Source organism: Lygodium microphyllum, chromosome 5 (assembly GCF_053477565.2).
Source record: "Lygodium microphyllum isolate KBCC chromosome 5, Lygodium_microphyllum_v1.1.10, whole genome shotgun sequence".
NCBI classification, from domain to species: Eukaryota; Viridiplantae; Streptophyta; class Polypodiopsida; order Schizaeales; family Lygodiaceae; genus Lygodium; species Lygodium microphyllum.
This window is the reverse complement of record NC_141139.1, coordinates 89174751-89196715: the sequence shown is the minus strand read 5'-3', so window position 1 is coordinate 89196715 and position 21965 is coordinate 89174751. Positions and strand designations below refer to the sequence as shown.

Here is a 21965-nt window from a genome sequence, read left to right as displayed (position 1 = left end):
TTATAGCTTGACCAAGAAATGGAAGGTTGACGCCATGTCCAAAGAAAAGATGTAGTCATTGTGGGAACACGAGGTGTCGGGATCTCTAGCCCAATCGAATTAGTGTACCCTTCAAAAGAAAACCATGACTATATATCAAACTATAAGAATAAGTACACTAAACATATCTCAACACACGCACACAAGCAATCCAATGTGACATTTTTGGTATATTGAAATACTAACTGAGTAAAGAGATAGAATACATAAGGTTGTGAATCAACCAAAGAAGTTTCCCTACAATTGACCTATAGGTATGCTCATCGAAGGGCTATGGGTTGAGAGCGGTTAGCGGACATGTCTTAGATGGCACTATCTCTGATATGGTAGGTGGAGGAATCGGGTAGGTGGAGGAATTGACTCAAAGCATGAACAATGGCCTATACAATATCCCTCTCATAAAAAAATGACCTCTCTCTGGAAAATCACCTTGTTTGTTCGAGCCTCAAGGATCCAACAAATGATAGGCTTTTCCCTTAGAGGAAAAACATGATATTAGCTCGGGGAGCGAGTTTTTCTATCTTATCATTAGGAGTGTGTGTGTAAGCATGACACCCAAAGACTTTGAATGATACCCAAAGACTCTGAATGACAAGCATGACTCCGTTTTGAGAAGTGGAGTTGGTAGAGGTGAGCTGCCGAGAAATACCATGCTCTTGCAAAACTCATTGTAACTCGTGGGAGATAAACTCACCACTAGATTCACTCCGTATACGACCTACATGACCGGTATGATTATGCACCAAAAGCACCCATGATGGGAAGTAGGTAAACTCATTAGGTTTATGCTTTAGAAAAATGCACCCACGTATATGTAGAAAAATCATCCACTATAAAAAAGAAGTACAACACGCCACCGCACAGATCAACATGAATCAATTTTAGAGGTGCTTCAACTCTATATGTAGTCTGTTGAGGGAATGGAGTGTGGTGTTGTTTCCCAAGTTGACAAGTTGGACAAATTTTTTTGGACAGTTTAAGGCAAGGAAAGCCCTTAATCATTTGACGGTGGACAGCTAATAGAGTGAGTTATACCCAAGTGTCTGAAGCAATAATGCCAAAGGTGCTCATTGTTCATGGGCTTCTATGTGGTGGCTAAAGCTTGGAAGTGGTGAAATTCTTGAGTCCTCGATTGTTGACTGGGAAAGGTATTGTGTCATCACGTAGAGGCCACTAGGCTGTGCCTCGCCGTTGCGAGCAATCACTAAACTTGTTCTAGAGTCTCTGACCTCTAGTGTGATTGATGTAAGGAAAACTGCTCGCCCCAGTTGGCCATGATGCTGAATGGACAAAAGATTCATCCCAAGTTGGGGGACATAATAGACATTGTTTAGAGAAGCGAGATCTTGGTCCTTGTCAATATTAAACTCGATGTGACCTAGACCATGAATCTTGATTGAGGAATTGTTTCCACACGGGAAATTCTTGATTGCAGGGGCTTGACAAACAAAAATGTATTGGATGGGGGTCATATGATGTCAGAAGTGGATGCAGTGATGGAAGCTTGGAAAATTGTTGTAATAGATCGTTGAACACAAGATACAAAGGAAAAGAGAAACACTGCAAAAGAAAAGAACACTGCATAGAGAGTTGAGAAGCGAAGAGGTGCTTAGGAAATGAAATCCATATATCAAGACATGGAACAATACAAATCCAACATGAGTCACTGGCTATAAAGGCACCGATATCGGTTCCCTCTCTCCACCAGAATGTGTAGGTGGTGAATGACATTATGGAGGAGGGAGTCACTAGAATATATAGGCCAAATTTATGCCATAAATGATGTTAGGTCGGTTATCAATAAATGCTGGTCGGCCAGCAATAAACGCCTCAATCACCATGAAAATGACGAATATAAAATGGCTAAAATATCTATAATGTGCCTAGCACACTCTAGGATGCACAGACTCACACATGAATTGACATATCTGCTAACACCCTCTCTCAGAACATGGGTGATTTGGTACAATATAATGATACAATGATAAGAGCCCATCAAAGTCCATATAATAACCACCAGAAGAGAACCATGGATATCTAGGTAAGAAGTGGTTAGCTCACCACCAGGATGCCTCGGAGAGAATCTGAGGTCAATGTCGATTGTGCCAGCACCTGAAAACAACGAATTTGAGGTCAATGTTGATCATACCAATAGCAAAAAATAGAGAAGAATCATAGTAGCTCTCAATATCTGTCAATAATGTCTCGCATTAGCATACAAAACCATCATGTCAAAAATGCCTTTAAACATACATGACCTATCCCGGCTTTGGCCAGCCGGCTTTGGCTAGCAGATTGCCCAAGTGTCGCCTCATATGAACTTGGACTAGGAGCCAAGCCTGCTCTCTGTCAAATAGCTGATCATGAACTTGTATGTCAATCCTAGATTCAAGATTTGAACTTGACTTTGGTTGATGTGTTAGGGACGTCCCTATTTGGAACTTGTGCACTTGTATACCTGTATAGATGATGCACAACTGCCCCACCTCACCACCCTCACACTCCCTCTTTGGCACTGGAGAGTTGTGAGGGATGTCTTGCATCACCTGTACTAGCAACCTGGAAGGGAAGTCCTTGTAGCCATCGCCGGGGTCACATAGTTGGAGCCTAAACTTGAACTTGGAGATGAGGAAGGCTCATTTAGAGAGTTGTCACCCTTTGTCACCATCTGCGCCTAATTCTGTAAAGTTGCTAATGTCTTGTGATTTTCCTGGAGGTGTCTCTTCTTGCCACAATAATGGCTTTGAGACTTTGTCTTTGTCTTTCGTATGTCACCCTTTTCTGAAATTAGAACATCTGGAGCACCAAGATATAGCATCCGCATTGAAACCTGTATCTCAACATAGCAAGCCTCCAACATAACACTCGTAGATGAGTAAAGAGTATCTGCATGTTGACCATCAGAAGGAGATGCCAGAGGGGCTATGATGAGGGAGATATAGAGAAGATGAAGAAAGACAAGGGATCTTCAAGGAGAAAAGTATTCAAATAGGACAAACTCACAAGGATTTCATGAGTTCAAAGCAATAAAGAAAGCACATAGAGAAAAGATCAATAGTAACTAGAATACAGTGATAAGAACACGACAATTGGATGCATATGAACCTCTCTAAAACTGAGCAGTGTATCACAAAGTGAATACACGGACCAAAAAATAACCAGGATCAGCTTGAATCATTGTCATCCAGCCCTGCACAAGACAAATAGCCAAAACACAGAGGCTGATGGCAAAATACAGTCAGTAATTGTAGTAAATGCAGTTGACCTGGATAAAAAGAGAGTGACCAGAATATATTGGCCAAATCTATCCCATAAATGATGTCACGTATTAACCTTTTTGCACAGAAGCCACAAGAAGTGGGAAATTGCAAGCTATTGGAGTACATCAAGGGAAGCCAAAGATTAAAAAGCAAGAGGCACAAAAGTCGAGGATCATTCAAGAGGTGACGGCTTGAAGGAATAATGACAGCATCCAGTTGGTGAAAATTCAAAGCTTGGAAGAAGAGCGCTCATCACGTTGAAAAAAAAGAAAAGAAGACAAAAATAACATAAAAGCGTCAGGTGCTCTAGAGAAAATAGGAATTAAGAAAGGGGACCAAATAGATATGGTAAAATCATCTTCGAGCGTCGGGATCACTCCCGTGCAAATTGTAATTAATGCACATTTAATCGCATGTGAGTGAGTGAGTTTGGACAAGATGGGACGCTAGGCTCGAAGAGCGGGCATCAAGAGATTATTGATGGTGGGCACCTTGAGATAAGAGGTCCAACCCAAGTAAATCATTGCGAACAGATTGCAGAAAGTTTTTCCGCACCTGGTTCATCCACGTCAATATGTTTTCATTAAAGGTCGGAATATCATGCATAACATCTTGAATGTTCAACTGGGAATTGACTATGCTAAAGCTTCAGGACAGCAAGTGGTAATGCTTCAGCTCGATATTGAGAAGGCATTTGATCATGTTAGTTGGCCTTTTTTGCGGCAATTATTGTCTACAATGGGATTTGGCCCTCGCATGGTTTCTCTTGTTGACACTATTAGTCAGGGAGCTGAAGCTTGTATTGCTCTTAATGGAGGGATCACGGAGGAAATTGCCTTATCTCGATCTCTTAGGCAAGGCTACCCTCTTAGCCCTTTGTTGTTTGCTTTGGTTACTCACCCGATGCTCTCATTGTTGGACAAGTTGGTTGATCAAGGCAAGATAGTTGGCTTGACTCTTCCTAGTGGTACTCAACTTGTGGGTCAATCTTTGGCAGATGATTCTTTTATGTTCCTTAAGGCTGATTGCACTAATGTTAATCGGGCAATGGTGGCATGGAATCTTTTTGCTTTGGCATCTGGTCTTCATATTAATACGCAGAAATCTGCACTTCTCTCCTGCACGGAGATTGATCTGCAGGCCTTGGGTTGGCATGGAATTGTGATCCCAAAGGGAAATATAACGAGACATTTGGGGTATCCTATTGGGGTGGAGGTAGCACCCCGGGCCTTATTGGATTGGATGGCCTCTCGGATTCATGACAAGTTCATGTACTGGAAATCTCAAGGCTGGCTTTTACATGTTAGATTGAAAGTTGCTCAAAGTATTATGATTAGTATGGTATCGTTCTTTTTGCCACTCCTTCCCTGGACTAAGAAGCCCCTTTTGAAACTTATTCAACCTATCAGGTTTATGTTGTGGAAAAAGAAGGGGAATCGGTTGGGTCAGGTTTGGATTTCGTGGTAGCATGTGACTACGCCTAAACGAATGGGGGGAGCAGTCCTGTTGGATGTTAACTTGCATATGAAAGCCTTGAGGTTGGCCCTTTTGCATGCGCTATGTGTACAGAGTCATCCTTGGTCGGACATTGCAAAACTTTTCATTGAAAAGATTGGTATTTCTCATGGTAATACGGTTATTTGTGCCTCCTGGTGGCATGTGCTCAACTCCTAGAGACCAATTAAGACCACCCAGTCTTTTCTCCTTTCTCATTTGATTGCATCTTGGCAGGAGATCTTATGTTTTTCAGTTTGGTGCCCTCCTGAGTTTCGCAAGGAGGCGAATTCACTGCAAGGAGAGGTCTTAGCCTCCTCCAGGTTGTTGGATTGGCCGGACAAAGATTTGCATAGACTCAAGTTTAATTGGATGGCTCGTTTGGGGTTGCATACAGTTTTTGATGGTGTTATTCCTGGGCAGTTCCATCTTTACTCTTTTCGGCGTATTCGTCAACACTTGTAGGTACCCCGTAGATATTGTGATATCTGGTCATCCATACAGGTCACACTTCAGAGGTTCTCTCCTTTACCAGTGCTACAGCCATTGTATCCATGGCGTGACTGGAAGTTTGTGATTCTAGATGATTTTGAGAAGAGGTCTGCTAACCAGATGTACCATCAGATGGTAGAGGCCAAGAGATGGGTCACTACAAAGGTGAATAAATTATGGCATATTAGGGATGGCAAAAAGAAGTGGCAGGAAAGATTCCCTCAGCTTTGGAAGTCTAAGGTTCCCTATCAGGGAAAAGTCTTCTTGTGGAGATTGCTGATTGGTGGTCTTCCAACTGGAGAGGTGCTGCGTGCCCAAAAGATCTCTGCTGGTCGTCGTGTATTTTGCACTAGAGAGAGAGAGAGAGAGAGAGAGAGAGAGAGAGAGAGAGAGAGAGAGAGAGAGAGTTATATTAACGTCTACAAAAGGCCAAGTTGTCCTATGAGACCAAGAGGTTACATACAAAATGTCTAGGAAGTTTTCGAAGTCCCAGTAAAGTTACTATCTAGTCTTATGGTGAACTAGGTGAGTAGGTACAAAATGGTATACAAACTCGATACAATCTAGATGCACTTCAAGTGCAGTGTGGAACTGCTCACGGAGCGTGGCTATCTTAAGATGTCCCGCATGGGCCTGTCTAGCATAGAGAGGGTTGCAGTAGCGGGGTATGGCTCCTCGATGGCGCTGTAGTATTCGCCTTATGTGTAGGTGATGTCTCCTGCGGAGGCGTGGGCCTGCTGGGTGTGGGCGGCGAGCTCTGCCTCTCTCTGTAGCTCTATCCAAGGTGACTCCTCGGGGTGGGGCCACTAGTCGGTTGGCTGCAATCCTTGTTGTAGAGGGGGTGGCAAAGGGTCTGTAGAACTCTTGGAGAGTGCGTTGCTGTGTGTTCTTGGTTGTCTGGTTCCGGACCCGTAGAAGGTGGTCTCTATGTCGGCGTAGCTCCAGGAGGAAGAGCCCGAGGCATTTCTGGTCGGGGAAGTCTAGTGTTTGGGAGAGTGGCCCGAATCCCTCTTTGAAGAGACAGTGGAAGCAGCCTCTGATCTTGTAGTACACTGGGCATCTACATATGTAATGTTCTTTTGTCTCTGGCTCCAGCTAACAGAGTTGGCATATCTTGTGCTTTGGGAGGAGAGAGTCTGCTCCGTATCTGCTTGTCTCGATCCGCAGCTGGTGTGATGATGTACGGAGTTGCCTGATGGCACTTCGGACCCCATGGAACATGTGTACATCTATGTATCTTGGGCGTATAATGAAGCCGTCATGTGTGAGGTATAGGAGGTGCTCTTAGTAGAAGGCCATTAAACGCTACTTCTCTAGTGTCACCTACTGACAGTTATGGCCAATAATTAAATTGTCTAGGCAACTTCCATTCTCGAGTATCTCTGCGCCATCTTCAACCATTAGATTGGCGTTAAGTACCATTAAACGCCACTTCTCTAGTGTCACCAACTGACAATTATGGCCAAATGAATGACCTAGGCCAACAATTGGCACAAGATACTACTAAGTACCTGTGCAACATAACCGATAGCAACCTTTGCCTTTGACATCCCATGATTTCCTTGGGTTCGTGGCTCGTAAATTTACTCTAAAGCCAATTACACCTCACATGTGCAACATTTACTTAACCATGTGATTAAAAATTAACCCACATGTTAAGTGAGGTTTCAAAAATACATGTTTTCGTGATAGAGGCCAAGTGGTGGGCAGCTTGTCTATTTATAGATGGTTGGGTCCTCTCAAATTAGGTTTTGGCTTATAAGACATAGACACTCTCTAGGATCACATTTCTTTAATGAAAGTTTTGGCAATTTGATTAATTAGACTTGTTTTAGGCCTATTTTAAGTGGCTAATCAGCATGCCATGCATTTTTAGCTTAATAGGATGAAGCTGGGAGGTGAGTGCCCTTAGAGGAGCAATGTGCTGGAATTGGGTGAAGTCATCATAAATGTGGTGTTTGTGTATGCCACCTAGCTCATATAAGAAATGGAAGCTGGTGGGCTGCAACTTGAGGGTATGGGGAGATGGATATGGTGAGGGATAAGTAGATATGATTTGCTGCTCCAATTGGACAAGAGGGGATAGTGAAAGATTTGATTAGCTCCGTTGTCTCAATGGAATGTAGGACATAGTTCATCATGCTAGGGCTAGTGGGTTGGACTCATTGTAGATAATGAGATGATGTTGCAATCCCAACTCTACCAAGTACTAATCATAGCATATGCTATATCCTCCAATGTCACTTGATACCTTGCCTGTGCTTGCATACTCGGGTTGTCAAGTTGAAGAGTTACAGCAGATCTGAAGAAATTTGGTCATGTATAACAAGGATGACCTGCATGCAATTGTTGACGACTCAATTTGGCTCCCTAAGCATTCCAAAACAAGGGGAAAATTAATGAATCTGCTCACTATACTAGGCTTCAATTTGATGGCAGTCACTGTTTTAGGGCTAGAAATGCAGTTTGCTTCCTCTTGCATATTCTTCCTCATTTATGTCAGATGCATGTTGAATTTGACATTGGAAATTGAAGATTTGTGCCTGTTGCGTTAATGATTGGGAATTGTTGATCCTAAGCCTGAAATCGGCAAGGGTTAGGGTTTGCATGGCTGTGTTAGGATGCGTGCATGCATGCCTTAGTGATTGAGGAAGGTCGTTGATGTAAATTCTGCCAGTGAATAGCAGAATGTGTGAAATTTTGGAGGTCTACAGGACTAATTTGCATGCAATGGAAGAGGATTCAAATTGGGCTTCCTTGATTGGGGAATCAAGGGGCAAATTGGATTTTATGATTGTTGGCTATAGAGAATATCAAGATATTTCCAAATGTTGTAGGAGAATTGGCTCGGTCAATAGAGGAAGTCAGGTTTGGATAGTCTAGCTCTTGAGTTGGAGGCAAGGCTTGAAACTTCTTGGGGACTCCAATCAAACCTCATTTGTACAATAAGGTTTTGGAACTAATGTGAAAAGAAATATTACAAGGGACGGCAATGTTTTAGTGCCAATCGGGTGTCAGCTTGTCTCAATGTCTGGACGGCAATCTAGCCCAAAGTGGTAAAGCGATGAATTTTGAAGTTTTTTAAAATTTATGAACTTATTGCTTGCTTTAAATTGCTGTTGTCAGTGTTATACAAGGTTCCATTTCTCTTTTGTAAAAAGGAAGGCAAGTCCCCTGTCAGAGTGGAGTGGGAGAGTTGCAGCATGATACCTGAAATAAGCCATTTCAGCAACTGTGGCTGCAGCTGTACTTTGACTTTATGGGTAACATGATCAGATTGGAATCCTTCATTGCCAAAAAAGGAAAAAGAAAACTCTGTTTTAAATCATGGATACTGGTAGATCACAGCAGGCAAAACCAAACACAAGACTGCTGATCAGAAACTCTGGAGTCTTGTGTGGATGAAAGCCTGAATGGCAAAATACAAGCAACCAGGTGGCTCAAATGGCAGCGAACTGATGCACAGAGTAGGGTGGAATGCAAGTAGGGTTGATGTCTGAGTTTTATAGGCCATGCAAAATCTGAAATCCTGACTTTAACTGGAGTGTTTTCTTGATATTGGATGCATACAAGCTACCAAGTAAGAAGGCCTATTTCATGGTCTTAATTTGCCTTAAAGGGAGCAAAAACTTTCATAACCATAGCTTTTAGTTCAGTGGACCCAAGTGCCAGTGGATGCAACAGTGCTGTTGTCCTGAAATCAGGCGTCAGCTCACCACTCTTTCCATTTCATTTCAGTATCTTGGTGGAGCTTTATATCCTCTAATTCTGCCTTTTAGTTCAGCCTGCTCCTCTGCTTCTGCTGCTTTGCATTGTTCCAACTTTCCATATGGGTTGACTTTGCCTAGTGAACTGTTAAACATCGGCATTCAATGTGTTAATAATCCAAGTTGCCATGTATGCAGTGGCAAATTTCAGGTTCTTTATCGAAGAAAAATTTCTTTTCCCTTTTCATTTGGCTTCTTCTCCAACAAACTTATTCAGTTGGCTATCATAGTGTACTGTTTGGAAATGTTCCTTTTCCCCACATTTTGTTCTTATAAAGTACTCTTTGATAGTGGTCTGTTCCAGCCTTGTCTGGTGCATCTGCAAGGAAGTCAAGGGGAACACATGCAGCTGTGCTGTATCCTTTGAAAAAAGATGCGATTTTAGTGTATGGAGGTTATGGAGGTGCCCAATCTTCCTGGATGAGCGATCTCCTGGTTCTTCACACAGGTTGTTTAGGCTTCTTGATCTGTGATAACATGTTCACTTTTGTACACCTTATATCTTCTTTGCTCATTGAGAATTCACTCATTTTAATATTTTTACTGGATTACAGATACCTTGGAGTGGGAAGAGCTAAAACCACAAGGATCAAAACCTTCTGGAAGAGGTTATCATACATTGACAGCATTTGGCAATTGTGTTGTTCTCTTTGGTGGAAAGGCTGAGGGTGGTATTCTTAAAGACGATATGTTGAGGTAATGATGGTGGTCTTTTCACCTGATGCTTGAAATCAACTGTGCTTATATAAATGTCATTTCCTGAAATGCTAAAACTTGGCTTTTTGTAGTATCTACAATGTTACCCAGAACAGGTGGATTAGTCCTAAGGTTAAAGGAGAGCTTCCAAGTCCTCGATCAAACCATGCAGCAGCTTTACTGGAAAATGGAATGATCCTGTTTCATGGTGGCCGCCATGGATCTTTAAGATTAAGTGATGCATATGTTTTGCAGGTAACTGGAGGTTTATATGAACCAAAGTTTGTGCTTTTTTACCTTTATGGACTGCATTCATGTCTGTAAATGGAGTCAGGTATCTGGTGGGTTGGTTCTCAAGGAATATATACTTGTAGACTAAAACCATACTCATGACTTTCTTTTGCATGCATACATGGCCATGTACTTATGTACGTACGAATTTGAACATTTTATACATGTTCCACATGTATATACTCTTTCCCAAAAAAAAAAAAAAAACGGGATGTTTGCTTCTCAATGATGATGAAAAGAGTAGTTAATCGGTCTTTGTGGAGGACATACACATGGTTGCAGTAAGTCCAGATAGCTTAGATTCTAGAGTGGCTAGTAAAATATCCAAGTCACAGAATGTGCATACTCGGTCCAAAGAGGCAGTAATATGTAGAAAATCCATCAGAGAGGAATCTAGTCGAAAAAGGTGTGAATAGTCTGTGTATGAAATCTGCAGAAGGTAAACAAGTCCAAAGGAAATGGTGTATAATCAATTGTGGAGCTAAGAAAATGGAGGCTAGATGTAATGGCTCTTCTTTTTGCAAGTGTGCACAATAGTCGGGCAGTTTGGTAGACCTGAAGCCATTTCCTTGAGATTGGAAAACGTAGCTGGGAGCAAAGTTTTCTTGAATCCACTGGATTTTCATGCCAAAAAAGGAACGCAGACTATTTAAGATGTTATCATTTTCATAGGTCCTACAAAAAGCCAAATAGGATCTACTGCAATAATAATAGTCTGGGGATTTATTATGTGTCGATTTGACATGTAATTAGAATTTGTTGCAGTAGATCCTGCACAACAAAAGCTCGAACATGCTCCTGAACCTGAATGAAACAGATACAGTGAAATGTGCTCCTGAACCCTAGTATGACAGAGACAATGGAAAGAAATCTCAAGTAAGTCTGGAATTGTCAGTCCCAGTGAAGCAAGTAGTGTGTTGTTAGACCACATTTTCCCAGAATAATTTTATGTGTGGGAGGACAACCATTTCTTTCCACTCTCTTTCTCAGTGCATGCTTCTTTGGACTGTTAGTGAGCTTACTGATACACTAAGGCACGGGGTCACTTCCATTTTGATTTTTTATGGCTTTCAATATTTATTGTAAGTACTGGATTTTTAATGGTAGTCAGAACAATGATTTTATTTTGCAGTTTCCAACCTTAACTGATGTTGGTCCAAACCTTGAATTGAGATGCCATGTGATTGAAAGATCAAGAAGCCTGTCAGTGCAAAGGAAGGCAAGTGGAGCTTCACCCTCTGGTCGATCAGCCCACAGTCTTGTTACAAAGGGCCGAGCATTATATATATTTGGCGGCTATGGTGGACAAGGCAGGTTGGCTGTTGTGTCAGTCATTAAACTGTGCGGTTGAAATACAGAAGACAGCAGTTTGATGGGTTTTTTTTTTTTTTTGGTGGCATTCATAGGCCTTACATATAATGATATATTTGTGCTGCGAAAATTACCAAGGTTGCCAACTGTAACACATGGTAAATGCTAGATTGAACATATGTTTTTACTCCCATTAAAGATTTGTAGATAATTCTTAGGAAAGCTGTTTTGGTTCTAAAGAAGAGCAAGCATATTAAATGGGATTATCCAAACAGGAATTCTGTCAGTCATTGCCATTTTGGTTGTTATAGATGTGGAAAAGAATCAAAAGGTTCCATCCAATCAGCAGCTACTTGTTGAAGTTCTGGATGTGACAGATGAAGAACAAAAAGCAGTTGGGGATGAAGGAGCTGTAGGTGGTTACAGTTCTAATGATGGAGAAGAAGGATGGCGAAGCACCAAACGACCTAGACCATGTACTGGGAAAGTAGATAGGTTGTTTGAAAAAGGTTTGGGATTCTATCCAACATGCATTCTCAGTATTGAACCAGGCCAAGAGAAAAGATATTAAAGATTATATATGCTCATTGCATTCCAACTTCAAAAGTGCTCATATTAAGATTAGGTCAGATTTTTCATTTTCTTTTTGTTTTTCAAAAAAAGAAAATTATCATGGGAACATTTACTTTATTGCTTTGCTTTGGCATGGTTTAGTTGTGCAGATGTGAAGTGTACACGTGAAGTGCAAGTTCAATTGGGCATGGTGACAGTCCAAAACCCAAGTTGGGCAGTGGGGGACATTGATGAAAGTTGTTACAAGTTATACAGGTGCTAGTGCATGCTTAGTGATAATCTTGGTCTTGGACATTGAATGGGCCCTTAGAAACGAATTGTGGTGTTATTTGGGCTAGGAAGAATTGAGCATTTTAAGCCTAGACTAAGGCTAATAAAAGTTAGAAAATTAGAATAACTTTCAAGTTCAAAGAGCTTAGCACATTAAATGTGGATGGATATTGGTCTATCTATAGGGAGTGACAAGATTTTAATTTCTATAATTCTTAATTGCTGGAAATTAAAAGTCTAGAGGCTGAGTCTGCATTAGAAGCTGTGCCACTTGTGAGAAGAAGAGGGAACTTGTTATGCAAGGCTGTCCAAGACCATTGGGGGACTGGCTGTGGTTTGAGGAAGGCTTATTCCAACCAGGGCGACTGTTGTTGGTGCATTTTGTGGGCTGCTAGATTAGCTTGGAGATAGGCGACAACAGATTGCATGTGTGCTACATGATATGGGCAGCAAATTCCTTCTCTGCATCAATGAGAGGTAGTGATAGAAGAAGAAGCCTCGCCAGCCGTGCTGGCTAACCTGGGATTTTCTCCCCTTTCAAAGTTGTTGGTGCTATTACAACCACCATTTTTTTTTTTGCAAATAAAGTGTGGCTAATTATTTTACTTCAGAAAAAACTTGAATACAAAGAAGTGCTCATGCTCAACAGACTAGCTGGAGCTGATGCTAGTCATAGATTTATCAAGTATACAAGCCTCTTAGGGCGGTCTAGGGGGGATGGGGGCAAGAAGCCATGGAGGGGGGTGTAGTGCCATCTGGGGATGGTTGCCTGCATCATGAAAAATAGGCCCTGGCCACCCCAAGTGCGCATGAAATGAAAAAGGAGCTCCTGATGAGCTCGAGACTTGCCTTGCACCTGGTCCCATTGGCCACGGAGGGAGTAGATGATGGAGGTCCAAAGCTCTGCTAAAGTCGCATGTGCTGAAAGTCTCTCCCCACCAAAAACCTCCTGACACCGTGCCTTCCAGATATGCCATCTAGTAAGACTCTCTATGATCTCCCATACCTGAGAGCGGTTTGCTGTGGGCTCCAGTACTTGGCGGATGGGTAGGGCCTCCAAGCCAACCATTGCACAGGACCTAGCCTCAATAATGAATATCATGTTTTGCATCCTAGCCTCATATAGAAGGTGACGGCCTTGGCTGACTGCCTGCTAGCAGAAAGCTCCCCATGAGATACATCCAAGGCTGGGTGCTGTACGGCAGAGGATGCAGCATGCTCCTCTCCACACGAGCTGTGCCACCTCATATGACCAAAGGTAGTGCTTTGGAGTTTCCAGAAGCTGCTATGTGCAACGTTTACAATCTCCATCCTTTTGCATGTGGGCTAACCAACTCCCCATCGCCAGGCCTCTATGTGCCACGAGCCATAAGAAATACGATACCCTCCTCGGCCTCCAACTATCTCATAGGCGGCGCCAGAAGGTCCGTTGGAAAGCATCCGTGATGCTGTGCTCTGTCTAGTACTTGCTATGCGCGACAACGCCTAGTCCATGTCCTCCTGTATCAGTACGTGTTTGCCAATCCTGGCTGTGTACTCTAGGAACCTCGATGGCTTCTTGGCGATTGCAGTGGCCAGCCATAGCCACTCTCTGGATTCCACTCCAGCTTATCAAGTTGCTTGCCCTCCCAAATCCAGAGGTTCCACTCTCGGAGCTCCTCCCAGAAAACATAAGGGTCCAGCCGCCATGTCTTCCCTTGAAGGCCAACCACCCAAATCCTCCTCCATGAAAGGACAACTATCCTCTCATCCTACTGCCCTCTGTTAAGGGCTAGATGCCCCCCCTCCTGCACGGTGAAGAAAGTGCCATGTGGGGCGCCGCCCACTCTACTTGCCACCTGTACCAGTTGGTGAAAACCTAGCGGCCCATATCTCCCTAGGCTCTACCGGCTCTCGTATCGGGGGAGCAAGCCACTCCTGAGGTATTGCTGCGTCAATCTCCCTTTCCTCAACTCAACTTCTCTCTGGCAACTTGATGTGCACTGCAACACCTCCTCGTCCACCATCCTGTCTGCCTCCCGCCATGTCTTGATGGTACGAGCCGGGCTGACCTCCTAACCAGCCCACTGGATGTGGGGGCGCTCACCAATCTATACCCCATCCCTATCTCTGACCTGGGGATTCCAGATTATCGGATGGCGGTCTATCTCCTCTTGGCAACTTGGGGGGCTTTGAATTAGGGCCTTGTGGAGGCCTTGCTACACACGAAGTAGGCTGTGTAAGAAGGGGGATTTAGGAGGCGTGATTTGCGCCATCGTGAAGATCCATCTCAAGGACGGCCTCCAATCACCGCCAAGCCTCGGTCTACACTCCTGCAGACCCTCCTGCAATAGGAACTTCCGGGTTTGCCCTCCTGGTGTGAGACCGCGGACTACTAGCTTGCCCAAAAGGGCCAGACTCTGAAACTCTGGGTCTATGATCTCAAGCCCTCCCTCTGACCGATGCCGGATGATGGTTGCCCATGCCACCTTGTCCCAGGAGTCCTTAGAACTGTCTGACCCGGCCCAAAGGAAGTTCCGCACTAGATGGCGAAGCTGAACTACATAGGACGAGAAGCACCAACACGAGGCGATGTATCTAGCTGTCGCTAGGAGGACCTGGTTAACCAGCGGGGCTTGGCTCGCTAGGGAAAGGCAAGCAGTATTCCAGTAGGTGAGCTTCCTCCGAATAGAGTCAAGGATTGGAAGAAACTGTTGGGCGGGAGTGATGTCGAGTCTCAACTGGAAACCTAGGTAATGGATGGTCTGCCCTTTACACACCTATCTAAATCCCAAGTAGACTCCCCACTCCGTGCTAGAGTCCGGGTTTGTGAGGAAACCAATCGACTTTCGCCAATTGATTTTCGCTCTTGGTTCAGTACAGAACACCTTGAGAGCTAGTCTCACTCTCTCTAGCATCAACTCATCGTCCTCTATGTAAAGTGTTGTATCATTTGCATACTCTGAGACTAACAGCTACGTTTGCTCTCTTGCTAGAAGTTGGAGGTTGCGTAACTTGCTCACACGTGACCTGAGGAAGTGAGACATCACCTTTGCAAAGAGTAGGAACAGATGCGGGGCTAGAGGACAGCCCTGCCGGACTGATCTCCCCAGCCGAAAGTCCTCCCCTCGCTTGCCACCTATGAGAACCCTGTTGGTAGTTGGTCTGTAAAGTGCGGAGACCCCACCGGTCCAAGCTTGGGGGAAACCCAACCTCACCATGGTGCCCTCTAAGAAGTCCCTGTCCACCCTGTCATAGGCTTTCTCGAAGCCCAGGAGTAGTATATCCAATCCTTGACCACTATGTTGGGCTCTCTCTGTCACCTCAAAGAAGGTGAAGACATTGTCCAAGATGCTCCTATCCTGGACAAAGCCTGTCTGTGTGTCATGAATGATGTCTGGAAGCATAGGGCGGAGTCTCCTACCAATCATCTTTGCCAGTGTCTTATAGGCCACTGACAACAGGGTGATCGGTCTCCACTGGGACCAACTGGTCTCCCCCTTTGGGGAGGATGTCACAAGTCTGTGACAACTATTACCTTTTTGTTGATTTCTTTATTACATATTTTATTTGGTTTTTCTTTTTGGAAGGATCCCTCTTGAAATCTAAACGCCTGAGTTGCATGGCCAGTATGTGAAAGGGACAGGAATGTCCAGTGAGTCAAGACTGGACAGTTAAGGTCCAGTACAAGTCTGGAAGAGACTGATGGCACTGTAGATTGACAAGCTTGGAAGAGACTTGTGAAAGTGTATATGGACAAGTGTGTTGAAAAAACTAGCCTGGAAGAGACTAGTTCAAAGTGAAGATGGACAAATCTGTAAGAGATTAGTCCATGTGGGGTCATCAATGGAAATTCACTTTCAGTTGAGCTACGTTGTAAATTTGGATGTAGCCATAGTCTGCAAAGTTGGTCAGAAGACTAGTGGGGATGCAATGGAAGCAACTCCTAAAATTTAGGGAGTTACTATTTTTGGATCCCAAAATTTGTTCGCGTCATTATCTTCGTTTTTGTATGAGGATTAATCCTTTGGTCTGTGCCGAGGTCAAATTTTGAACCGAGGATGGAGAATTTTAGACCGAAAGGTTTAAATAGGAAAATTGTTACATGTATGCCATGTGTCACAATTTGGGCATAAATTCCCAAAAGAGAGAGAGAGGGCAGCACAAAAACGAGTTTCAATGCATGGGGGGCTCATTTTTGGTGAAAGGGAGATGGATTGCTGCAGATGGAGAGCTCTTGAGAGCTGGTCTACCTTGTCTATGATGCACAGAGGGCTGAGCTTGCTTTCTACTCTCTTTCTCTCTCCCTGACAGTATGGTTATGTTGCAGAATCAAGGGCCTTTCTTCTGATTCAGGTACAACTGTGTGGAATATGCTGTTTCTGCATGAGGCAAGAGCCTCTTTTCTCCAGGAACAGGAGCAGTTGTATGCTGTCCCGGCAGGGACAGGTGAGGGTGGTAACCTCACCAAGTAAGTTTCTGAAACAGCATTGAATCAGTACTGTTTTTGGACTGTTCAAAGGTTAGTTCAGAGCCCAATTGATGTCAAAATCAAGGGGCACTTGGCCCAGATGATGCAGGACAATGCAGGGAGCAGTATGAACTGAAAACAGGTTTCAGAACAGGTCTGAACCAGTAATTACAATGGGCTGAAGAGTACAGGGAACAGCATGAGTTGTAAACAGGTTTCAGAACAGGTCTGAACCCGCATACCATTTTTGCGTTTTTCATTAAATAAGCATGTTTTGGGGCTGTTTAAGAGGCTAATCTGCATGTACTGCATTTCTTAGCTCAAAGGTCAGCCAGTTTTTACTGGCCAACTGACTGCTGATCAGTCCAACTGCAACAATAAAATAATAATAATAAACAGAAAAACTATTGCGATGACTGCAAGTTGGCATGTGGCAACCTGCACAACTGATCCAGCCTACTTGACTCCCCAAAATTGATCCTTAAATGCTGGTGACTGCATGAAACCTGTCCATAATTGTATTGTTATGCTGTCAAATTTCACCCAGAATAGGTGAAAGACAGCCCATTGTACTTTCTCCTTTTTAAAAATAAAGAAATACCGCAAGGGGCGCCTAACTTAGGGGCCAACAGGGTGTCTGTGTGGCAATAGGAGCATTCTAGCTTCCTATTTTTCTTCTTGATTCTGTGTCTTTAAGTTCAGGTGAAGTGGACGACTGTAAATTGGGTGAAAGCATTTATATATTTTGGTCGTACACTACCGCCCTTCCCAGTGAACAGGCCGGTTACATGGTTCCATTGCCGGGATCGAATCACTTTTTCCCTAAAGAGTGAGCCAGGGTCTGTTTGGGTATAAGACACAGAATTGTGCATTATGACTGATAGAAAGGAAGACACCAGAGAGGAAGCGCCTTCATCACAGGAGATCCCTGTTGTTCATGAGGTGGGAGAGTCTTCTAGACCTCCACAGTTTGTTACTCCTCCTGCTATGGTTGAGCCACAAGTTCTTACGGCTTCTTCTATGGATGAAGACATTTTCAAGACTTAGTTAGTTGTTGCTGTGAGTATGTTTACTCAAGTGATGCAGAATCCAAGGTTTTTGGCGTTTTTGCAGCCCTACCTTCCTTTACAGCAAGTGGGGCAATCTGCAAAGATTTCGGATCTAGTAGATGTCCAGGATAAGGGTAAGCATGCTGCAGATTTAGTGGAAACACCAAGGCAGCTTGCGGAGTCAATGGAGACTCCAAGATTGGTTCCGACTGTCCAGGAATAGGTGGCGGAAACGCTAGTTACACAGGCATTGCCAGTTTAGCCTGCCACTTTACAGCAGCCAAATGTTGGCCTAAATGGACAGGGAAACAGTTTTCAGGCTTTACCACAGGTTTTCCCACCGACCTCTGTACATCCTGGGTACTTTGGAGGTGGATCTGTATTTCAGAGTATGGCTGGTTATGCGCCTGGAAACCAGATTTATGTACCAGGAACAGTGTTTGGGGGTACACAGGGTTTTATGCCAAACCCCATGTATGGCAATATAGGCATGCAGCCTGGATTTCAGGGAGTTCAGGGCAGTTTTGGCATGCCACAAGGCACTTTTGGTATGGCTGGTTATCAAAATCAGCAAGCAAGTATTGTGTCTACAAGCCCTATAGTCAGTGGTCCGGGAACTCCTATGCCACCTATTAGTGTTCCTATGTTACAGGCATATCCTACGGACCCTTTGATGGCTCATGAGAAGCCAAAGCCATACAAGGAAGGTGGTGCAGCCGTATAGTTTGACATCTTTCGAGGATTTGAAGATAGGACTAAGGCTCTTTCTTTCTTATAGCAGTTTGATGCCGCATTTGCAGGAGAGAACTTTACAGAGCCTTCTAAGGTTCGGAAAGCTGCCACTTTTCTTAAGGACAATGCTAGTTAGTGGTGGAGTACACTGTTGATGCAAGGACGGGCTCCTGCTACTTGGACTTACTTCAAGCAAGTATTTGCTTCTGCTTGTTTGACCAATGAATTTGAGATTGATGTTATGTCAGCTTGGCACAATTTGGATGCATCTAATTGCAAGGATCTGGAAGACTATAACAAGAAGTTTTGGAAGGCTTTACTTCCAGTCACTTCTTATAGGGTTGTGCCATTGACTGAGCAGATAGAGAAATATTGCTGTGGGCTGCCCAAGGAACTCCGGAATTATTGTACAAAGACAAGGGTCACCACTTTGACTCAGTTAATTGAGAATGCTACCACAGGAAATGCATTATTGTTGGGACAGTCAAGTGGTTTTGGGGGCAGCATTAAACATGACAAATCTGAAAAATTTTCAGCAAAGAAGCCATTTGGTAAACAGGTTTCTTAGATTTCTCAAAGCACAGGTAAATCTTGGCAGTTCAAGAAGAAGCCAGCCAAGTTCTTTAGACAACAGTCAAAGGACCAGAAGAAACCTTTTGTACGCAAGTCTCTTGAAGAGAGAAAGGCTTTAATGGCTGAGAGGAAATGCTTTATCTGTGAGCAGACTGGTCATATTGCGTCTAACTGTCCGGACAAGAATAAGAGATCAGCTGATGATGATAAAGAGGACAGGAAAGGAAAGAAGCCCAAACCTTCAGCAAGTTTAGTGCCAGAAATGTTGGGAGACAAGCTACACTCGGATGCTAATGAGCTCTGCAGAGATTGGGGTAAATTTAGGGATCAACATGTACTTATTTTCTTTGATCCTGGAGCTAAGGCAAACTTTATCTCACCAGAGTTGGCTTCTACTTTGGGCATCAGAGCAGATGAGATGGGCTACACAGCAGAGGCAGGGTTGGCATGTCCTGGCCACTCAGAGTCTGTGATACCCATTCTTGGAAAGCTGCGTCCTCATATACAGTCTTATGTTGATGCAGAAGAATTTTATATCATGCCACTTGAAGGCTGTGATGTCTTGTTGGGAATGCCATGGATGTTTAGAAAGCATGGTGTGATGGATGCCTTTAACAAGACACTGACTTTGGAACATAGGGGAAAGACTCCCGTGCTTGATGTGAAGCTTAAAGGAGAGTCTGTACCTGTTGTATCGGCTTCTGCCATTACATCTGTAATAAAGAATCATCTTTCTGCGTACTTGATTTTTGCACGTGATGTCAAGGATAATGATGGGTCAAATTTTTCTATGTTAGATAGAGACAGGTCTGCTTTCTTGTCTCAGTTCAGTGATTGTTTTTGTGACTCATTACCATCACAGTTGCCACCAGAGAGGTCTGAGGATCATGCAATAGATTTGGTACCAGGCAGTAGCCCACCAAATAGATCTTCGTATAGGGTTAGTGCAGCCCAATAGAAAGAGATATTGAGCCAGGTGAATGAGCTGTTAGAAAAAGGGCTGATTCAGCCAAGCTCATCTCCCTTTTGCTCACCAGTACTCTTAGTGCAAAAGAAGGATGGCTCTTGGCGCATGTGCATAGATTATCGTGCGTTGAACAAGAGTACCATCAAGAACAGGTTCCCCATTCCAAGAATTGACGACATCCTTGACCGTTTGGAAGGAGCGTCAATTTTCACCAGGTTAGATTTGAAGAGTGGATACCACCAGATCAGGATTAAGCAAGAGGATGTGCATAAGACTGCATTTAGGACCACGTTTGGTCTCTATGAGTTCTTGGTAATGCCATTTGGACTTACTAATGCTCCTGCTACATTTAATCGAATGATGGACAGGATTTTTCGTCCATACAAGCAGTTTGTTGGTATATTCTTTGATGACATGATTGTCTTTTCAAAGAATGAACAGGAGCATAGAGAACATTTGAAAGCAGCCTTTGATGAGCTTTGCAGTAATAGGTTGCTTATCAATGGCAAGAAGAGTGAGTTCTTCTTGGAAGAAATCCAGTTCCTGGGGCACATAGTGTCAAAGGATGGTGTCCGAATGGATCCTGCTAAGGTTGAAGCAATTAGAACATGGCCAGATTTGAAGACTGTCCATGATATTAGAAGCTTCTTGGGTTTGTGTTCTTACTACAGGAAGTTCATCTGCAATTTTGCAGAGATTGCTTCACCTTTACATGCTTTACAGAAGAAAGGAGTCTCTTTCCAGTGGACACAGAAAGAGATTTCAGCTTTTAATCTTCTTAAAGAAAAGATGACTTCTAGTCCAATGATCATTTTGCCAGATCTTAGGAAGTCATTTGTTGTCTAGTGTGATGCCTGTGGCAATAGCATTGGTGCAGTGTTAATCCAGGATGGCCGGGTAGTGGCTTATGAAAGCAGAATCTTGTGAGGGCCAGAGAAGACTATGCAGGTCTATGAGAAAGAATTGCTGGCTGTGATTCATGGGCATTCTTGTTGGAAACACTACCTACTTGGAGCAGATTTTGTTGTCCAGACAGATCATCAGACATTGCGTTATTTCTTAACTCAGACTAAGCTGTCAGAAAAGCATATGCGTTGGGCAAACTTTTTGTCAATGTTCCATTTTCAGATTGTGCATGTGGAAGGCAAAAAGAATGTTGTAGCTGATGCTTTGTCAAGGAAGCCACAAATTTCAGCTGTGTCAATTCCTTATCATCATGAGCTTGATGATATGAAGGAACAATATGCTGATGATGAAGATTTTGCAAGGATCTTTGATCAGCTTGTTAATGGACAACATCATGAGCATTATCTTCTCAAGGATGGTTTCATGTTAATGCATGGTAGATGGTTTCATGTTAATGCATGGTAGACTGTGTGACTATGCCATTGAGACGGAAAGTTATGACAGAGAGTCACTCTCCACCGTATGCAGGGCATCATGGTATTGATGCAACAATCAAAGTAGTAGAGACATTCTTTTATTGGCCTACTTTGAGAAGAGACGTGGATGCTTTTGTGCGGCAGTGTTTGATTTGCCAGAAGGTCAAGTTTGACAGGCAAAAAGCACCAGGGCTTTTACAACCATTGCCTATTCCAGATAAACCATGGGAAAGCATAGCTATGGATTTTATCTTTGATCTTCCAATGACACAGACAGGAAATGATGGGATATGGACTATCATATGCAGGTTTAGCAAACAGGTTCATTTCATTCCTGTCAGGAAGAAGATAAAACCAGATCAGATGGCACGTTTGTTTATGGACAATGTCTTCAAGTATCATGGTATGCCACAGTCTATTGTCAGTGACCGTGATCCACGGATGACAAGTCTATTCTGGAGAGGCATATTTGAGAACATGGGCACAACGCTTAAGCTCTCATCGTCATTTCATCCACAGACTGATGGACAGTCAGAAGAGGCAAATTCTACTGTCTTGGATCTGCTTAAGTGCTATGTGTCAGAGCACAAGTCAAAGTGGGAGTAGTATTTGCCTTTGG

General features: G+C 43.5%; 1 protein-coding gene across 4 annotated transcripts in view; it reads left to right on the top strand.

Annotated features, from left to right (window-relative positions):
• Positions 1-21965, top strand: part of LOC148036112 (uncharacterized) — a 127364-nt gene that overhangs the window by 21931 nt on the left and 83468 nt on the right. For 3 of the 4 annotated variants that reach the window (XR_015690902.1, XM_087678102.1, XM_087678104.1), the window contains exons 3-8: positions 9344-9500; positions 9607-9748; positions 9841-10003; positions 11172-11349; positions 11446-11508; positions 11626-11859. Coding sequence is in view for 3 of the 4 variants with exons in the window: in XM_087678102.1 (XP_087534228.1) it covers positions 9344-9500; positions 9607-9748; positions 9841-10003; positions 11172-11349; positions 11446-11508; positions 11626-11859 (937 nt within the window). In the remaining variant the exon portion in view is untranslated. The remainder of the gene's footprint in view (positions 1-9343; positions 9501-9606; positions 9749-9840; positions 10004-11171; positions 11350-11445; positions 11509-11625; positions 11860-21965) is intronic. The other variant, XM_087678103.1, reaches the window with a different exon arrangement.